Source organism: Poecilia reticulata, linkage group LG17 (genome assembly GCF_000633615.1).
Source record: "Poecilia reticulata strain Guanapo linkage group LG17, Guppy_female_1.0+MT, whole genome shotgun sequence".
Lineage (NCBI taxonomy): Eukaryota > Metazoa > Chordata > Actinopteri > Cyprinodontiformes > Poeciliidae > Poecilia > Poecilia reticulata.
Window position 1 is genome coordinate 28,500,635 of NC_024347.1, and position 7,831 is coordinate 28,508,465.

A 7,831-nucleotide genomic window follows, 5' to 3' on the forward strand; every position below is an offset into this window, starting at 1 on the left:
GGTTCTGATGGTTCTGTGAGGTTCTGATGGTTCTGTGAGGTTCTGTACTCACACTGACTCATCCACAGCCGCAGCGTCATCAGGACGTTGAAGGCCACCGTCTTCATGAAGATGACTCTCAGGCCGAAGATGGTAATGGAGGCCAGATTCACCATCTCATCTGCAAACAGCAGCAGCCATTAAACCCAGAACTGGTTTTTAACACAGCAGAGGCCATCAGAGTCGGGTTTAACGTACCTGGTTCCAGACTGGCGTCACACTGGACTTTTGGCTTCTCATCATCATCTTTGAAAAACAAACACAACAAACAGTCATCAGTAAATCAGTGATGCAGCCAGGAAACTGAGTCATGGTGGAAAGTTTGACTCGTTCAGACTCACCTCCACATGTTTGTCCATCTGTCAGAAAGGCCACCTGGCTGTAGACGCCTCTTGGTTTCCCACTGAGATCTGTTATCTGACTGGCCTTTGAATTGTTAAACCCAGGTTCATTCTCTGCTCCATTGTGTCGAGTAAATCCAGTTGCCAGACAAACTGGGGTGTCTTCATGTTCCAGCTTGTAATAATCCGGCTCAATTTCTTCCTCTGAAACACACAGAAGCAGAAATCATGAATATAAAACATTAAACCTTTTTGTTTCCTTCAGGGGCAGAAAGCTTGTTGGGTTCTGATCCGGTTCTGCCAATCCGACCAGAACCAGAACCTCTGATAAATGATGATGTTTCATTAATTCACTCGTTCTTACAGATTTTATCTGTTTCTGCTGAACTTTAAACTCGTTTCTAGTTTTGGTTTAGAAAATGTTGAGTTTGTTTTTCGTTATATTTGATCCTGATTATGATCTTTATTCAGACAAACATAATAAACATAAATATAATAAATATAAACAATAAACATAAAGATAAATGTTTCATGTCTTCAGACGACATAAAACTGGTTTTTATTTAACCTCCTTAAAGACATAAAGTTACAGAAAATAAAATGGAAAACCGGTTTAAACCAGTTTAAACTGGTTTAAACTGGTTTAAACTGTTGGTTTACAGTTTAAACAGTTAAACTGTACAGATTAATTAACTCTGGTTAATAAATCTCATACTTTAATTTTGTTAGTAAATTATTCCAACGTGTCATTTCCTGAAACCTTTTTTCATGTTTCATCTTCACCTACATATTTAACGTTATTGATCATAACTGAACCACAGTGAATTTCACCGTCACAAAAAGCTGCTGGTTCTGATAAACCGGGTCCGATCCACCAGGTTTAATGCTTTTATGATGAAACATATTAAATGTTTTCATAATCAATCAGTTAATCTGATCATAAACATCATCACTGAGATTAAATCTGTTCAGCTTTTTATTGCATAGTTAAAATGTTAATTATTTATATTAATTATTCATTTTAAAACTGAAATGAGGACAAACTAATTAAACTGAACCTCAAATAAATAAATAMATTAAATTGAAAACTGATAAAGAGTTAAATAAAAATCCTGAAAAAAAATCTGTGATGTGAAAAATGTAGATTTTTTTGGTTGTTTTTCATAAATATTAAAAGTTTTGAATCAACTTACTGGGAGAAACAAACAGTTTGAGTCCAGATCCAAATGTCATCTTAACGTTGTTGCTATTCACACTGGAGTGGAACCAGTAACAGAAACCAGTTCAGTTCTGGACCCGGTTCCCGTGTCCATATGGACCAGAACGATCAATCTGGATTCAGAATTAAACTGTTTCATCCTTTAATATTTTCTATTTATGTTGCAGAAACTTAAAGCATCTTTCAGGCGTTTTAATGTTTGGAGCAAATTATTGTAGAAATTAAAGTTTTGAGTGAAAATAATGAAAAATGTTGAACTGGACTCACTTTGTTCCACCAACAGTTTGGATCCGGATCCAAACTGGATTTTATTGGTTCCAGTTTGAGTCACACAGCAACTCAGGCTCAGACGGAAACATTACATCAGATAATCCATCAGATTATGATGTTATCCATCAGATAATCCATCAGATTATGATGTTATCCATCAGATTATCCATCAGATTACCAGATTATCCATCAGATTATATCAGATTATCCATCAGATTATCCATAAGATTATCAGATAATCCATCAGATTATTTTAGTGTTAAATCTGATTACAGATTATAATAATTAGCTGCATCATTAACTCCTGGATTAAAACTTGAGGATTTGTGTGGAAATGATCTCCTGAATGTTTTTCCAGTTTATCTGAATTTGAGCTACGATTCAATAAAATCTGAGTTATTCGTCTGTTATTGTCAGATATTTTGTTATTTATCACCTAATAAATAAAAACTGAAGGTAATTAGATATTTTTAGATGCTTTTAAAACTCTTTAAATCTTGTTGAACTGGACTCACTTTGCTCCACCGACAGTTTGGTTCCGGGTCCAAACCGGATCTTGCCGGTTCCGCTCTGCGTCACACAGCGACGGAAACCCGACCGATAATCTGATGTTATTGATTTAGCATTTATTCTGGATTTATTCTAAATAAAATCCTGATTGCTGGTGAAATTTATAAGAACTAAAGTTTGTTTTCAGAGCAGAAAAATCAGATTTATAATAATTATTATTTACAAAAGGTTCAAAAATCCTGAATATTTTAACTCATTAATTGATGAAAATATTCAGTTTCTGTGGTGAAGACGAATAAAATCATTTAGACGAAATAATCTGGAAATTATTTCATCAGAACAACGATCTGGGTCCAACTGAGGAACCAGCAGAACCAGTAGAACCGACAGAACCAACAGAACCAACAGAACTGACAGAACTGACAGAACCAGTAGAACCAACAGAACCAACTGAACATTTCTGGGTCCAACTGAGGAACCAGCAGAACCAGTAGAACCAACAGAACCAATAGAACCGGCAGAACCAACTGAACCCACAGAACTGACAGAACCAGTAGAACCAACAGAACCAACTGAACATTTCTGGGTCCAACTGATGAACCAACTGAACCAACAGAACCAACAGAACCAGTAGGACCAACAGAACCAACAGAACCAACAGAACCAGTAGAACCAACAGAACCAGTGGAACCAACAGAACCAGTAGAACCAACAGAACGTTTCTGGGTCCAACTCACGCTGCGACACGGCGACCCGGACTCCGGGTCCAAACAGCAGCTTGTTGTTGTTGGTGTTCACACAGCCAGTCGGCCCAAAACAAAAACTGCAGCAGAACCTTCAGTTCCTGTCCGGTTCTGGTTCTGGTTCTGGTTCTTTGGGGTTTAATTTACTTTAATCTGAGATTAAAATCTAAACCTCTTCAGGATTTTTTCTTTGTCGTTTCTGGATGACGATGTAAAATAAACAGGAGTTTAAATAATAATTATATTAAATAAGAACAAAAGTTTGATAATCAGATTTAAACAGAAAATTTTGTTTTTAAAATCATTTTTATGGTTTAATTATGAATATTTAAACTGAACTCGCTCGTTTCCATGGTAACTGTAACTCCAGACCAAAAACTCCAACAAAAACCAAAACCATGTTAATTAAATCTGATATTAAAAACTGAGGGAGTTTCTCTGCTGAGTTAAAATCAATATTTAAATATTGATAATCGATCAGCTGTTAATGTTTGATTTTCTTACTGCGTTGAACTTGAAGCTCGGTTCCGGACCCGAAGTGGACCTTCCTGGTTCCGTCATTCACACAGCGACATGCAGCTCAGCAGAAACTCAGCATGAAGCTCATCAGATTACAGATTACTGCTGCTAATCTGAGCCGCAGTTTTAATCTGTGGTCATCAGATTACAGATGATTTACTTAAACTGACCCTGAAGTTTCATATTCAGCCTTTTAATGAAAACAATGAGCCACTTTCTTCACAAACTAATTTATATCCAGTCAATATAAACAGTTCTGATGTTTGAAGTTTCTGCCTCCAGATTAAAAATTATCAAAAGCTTTTAAATGATTCTGGAGGCGTAACAGTTTATTAATCTCTGTGGTTCATCATGACGCTTTATAAATTCATATTTATTAACTGTAAACGTGAAACTCTTACTGGACTGGATGTGAAGTTTGACTCCGATGCCAAACATCGTTTTCCTGGCAGCTTCGTTCACACAGTTCAGAGCATCGAGTCAGAAACCGGCAAACCTTCAGCTGCTTTCTGGATAATCTGGATAATCTGAATAATCTGAATAAATCTGAATAATCTGGATAATCTGAATAATCTGGATAATCTGAATAAATCTGAATAATCTGGATAATCTGGATAATCTGGATAAATCTGTCACAGGTCAAAACCTTCATGTTTTAATCCTTCAGTCGGTTCTGAGAAAAATCTGAATCCCGACAAACAGAAAGTTTAAAACACTTTGATGTTAAAATGTAACAAACGGTAAAATAATTTCATTAAAATGTAACAAAGTGATGAATCTTTGAGGCTGGAAATGAAAAAGTTTTCTGATGTTTTTAAAAATGATATTTGCTGCAGTTTGACTCCAGACCAGAAACTGATCAATAACTGATGGATGTGATCAGGAGCTGAACTGGTTTCAAGCAGATTTTCATGTTAATCAATAAAAGCATCAATATTTAAACTTTGGTTTAGATTTTCTGATGTTTGGTGGATTTTGTGTAAAATGATCATTTATTGATTATTGATGATCCGTTTGCTGCTGCATGTTAATAATCTTGTCTTTTGTGTTTTCAGCTCAGTTCATGTTTCCAGTCCCACCAGTGACCCACTGGGACGGGTCCAGTCTGGACCATCACAGCAGCCAAACGCCGATTTATGACGCAAAAACGACTAAATTCATTTAAACTCCTGGATTGAAGAGAAAATGAGTTTTGGATTAAACCGTTTATGAGTTTGGAGCCGAAGTTTATTAACGTGAATCGATTTGATGACAACATTCTCAGGTTTTACAGTGTCTGAACGTAAACTGGTTTCCTCTCCTACCAGTTAATCCAGTTTGGATCCTCAGAGTTTCACAGTGAGAACAGGAACAGAATCCGAGCTGGATTATAATCTGAGCTCCAGATTAGCGTCCAGGCAAGAATAATCTGGAGTTTAATTAATCCAACACCAATAAAACACGAGATATTAAAGTTTATAGTGAGAATCTGCTCCCAGTTCAACCAGTTTAACTGGTTTAACCAGTTTAACTGGTTGAACTGGTTTCCAGTAAAATAAAAACATTCAATGTTAAAGTGTAACTGGTTAAATGTGCTGGTCTTACTGGTTCCTACGTTCAGACTGGTTCCAGAACCGAAGCGGATCCGGACTCCATCATTCACACCGTGGAACCCAACCCGACAAAAACCCACCAGAACCAGCGAGGCTTTAATGGCCAAACTGGTTTATTACCATTTATACTGGAACTGAGGATATTATGTCTAATATTTAGTTTATTTCATTTTAATAACATTTCTGAGATTTTACTGAAATATGAACGAATGTTTATTAAACTGTTTCTGGATTTGATCTGATTTTAAAACATCCAGTTTTTATAACCTGCACAGTTTAATAAAACTGTAAAAATGAATCGTTGAACTCACTGATCTCCACCATCAGTTCGGTTCCTTCACCAAACCAAAGCTTCCAGCCGGATCCAGAACCAGACACACTCTGGGTCTGAGCCCACCCAAAACCCAGCTGGCTTTTTACAGTGTAACATCCAGCAGCGGCTCTAAAACTAAAAGTTTTATTTTTACAGTGTAACATCCAGCAGCKGCTCTAAAACTAAAASTTTTATTTTTACAGTGTAACATCCAGCAGCGGCTCTAAAACTAAAACTTTTATTTTTACAGTGTAACATCCAGCAGCGGCTCTAAAACTAAAACWTTAAATTAAATCTTCTGGTTTTKGATTCATCATAAAATCACTTTTTGCTTTTCGGACTGAATTTATCATCAAAGTCGTCAGAAAAAGAAAATCTAAAATAAAACAGTTTAATTTTATGCATTAAACTAAATATGTTTGTTTTAATGTCTGAGGTTTAATAAGTTGAATAATCAATGATTCTCTGGTATTGATTATGAGTTTTACTCCTTTCCAATAATCGGTTTTCGTTTCCTATCAGACTGATCAGTTTTAGTTATCAATAATCAATAAATATATTTAGTATCATTTGTATCATTAAGCCTCTGCTTATTATAAAGTATTTATAATATTCATTATATTGATTATTATTTTAGACTTGATTGGTTGTTTACTGATAAAAACGTTTTCAGTTTTATGTTTGAGCTGTTTATTTTCTTTATTTTCTTTATTTTTCTTTATTTTTCTTTATTTTTTCTTATTTTTCTTTTTCTTTCTTTTTCTTATTTTTCTTTATATTTTTTTATTTTTCTATATATTTCTTTATTTTTCTTTATATTTCAATATTTTTCAATATTTTTCTATATTTCTATATTTTTGTTTGAATTCCTAATTTAAACTAACATAAAGTCACAAATTTACCTCCAAGGATGAAAAAAACCTGTTAAATTCTGGATAAACTGTTTTATTCCTCAATGATTATTTTTCTGGGTCGGATGTTCAGTTTGGTACCAGAACCAAACAGCTTCGTGTTGCTGAACCCAGAAATAGATGGAAACTGATATTTCTGCATTAAACTGTTTAAAATTAGACACTAAATGTGATTTAATGTTGTAAATGAAATATTTTATTCTTGATGTTTCTGGTGACATTCAGGATGATTCAGATTTATATCTATAAAATGTTTTAAATAATAAAAACTATTTGATGTTTTCAGACACAATCAGACAGAAACGATTCAGATGAAACTAATAAACCTGTCAGTGGAAAAACTGCAGTAAAATCAACATTTTGAAGGTTTCATTTTATCTGCTGTGAAGTTTAATATCGATAAACCTGGTCTGACATTAAACAAATTAACGTTCTGGACGGAACCGTCAGTTTGGATCCAGAACCAAAGACGGGTTCTGAGTTTCCAGAACCAGAAAGTCATCAGCATAAACTCTGATTTCTGACAGGAACCGTAAAACATTACCGATATAATTTATCCAGTTTATTTATTAAATCTGGATTTAAACCAAAATGCGACATCATAGTTTGATTTGTAAGTAAAATGAGTAAAACGAACCGAACTGAACCGTCAGTTTGGATCCAGAACCAAAGACGAGTTCTGAGTTTCCGTATCCAGACACACAGTCAGTCGGTCAGCAGCAGAAACGCTGAAATATCATTTATTTATAATAACCAAGCAGGAATAAACTGATCATTTTAACATGGAAACGTTCGTTTGATCCAATCATGTTTCTACCTGTGAACCAACAACCTGAGAGTCTGATCAGGTGAAGTTTAAATAGTTTGTCCTGTAAAACATAAACTGAGATAAACTCACTTTTCCGCACCGTCAGTTTGGATCCAGAACCAAAGATGAATTTATTTCCATAATTATTCACACAGCAGGAGAAACCAGAGCAGAAACTCTGAGGATGAACTTTTCATGTCATTGATTCAGATTCAATCTGAGGAATAAACTAAAATCATTCGTTTCATGTCTTTGATTTTAAATTAGCTGAATATTAACTTTAATAATATCCTATGATGTTATTTCCTTCTKAAGTCCAAGTTTTATTAAAGCTTCATCACCATTAAAATATGCATAACATTAAAATCAGACTTTTGGTTTTTATCCATAATAAAAATTAACGTTTAATTTCAACTCACGTTTCTGAACTGTTAGTTTGATTCCCGTCCCAAAAATCATTTTATAGTTTCCACTTCCAGTCACACTGTGCTGCAGCGCCGAGCTAAAACTACAGCAGATAAACTCCCAAACTACAGCAGATAAACTCCCAAACTACAGCAGATAAA

The 7,831-nt window shown here is 34.7% G+C and overlaps 1 gene segment (V, D, J or C); it reads right to left on the reverse strand.

Annotated features, from left to right (window-relative positions):
* LOC103479962 (T-cell receptor alpha chain C region-like) overlaps window positions 1-7,831 on the reverse strand; it is a 25,774-nt gene that overhangs the window by 2,049 nt on the left and 15,894 nt on the right. Inside the window, 3 exon segments of the C gene segment in view lie at window positions 53-160; window positions 238-285; window positions 381-584. Coding sequence covers window positions 53-160; window positions 238-285; window positions 381-584 — 360 coding nt within the window.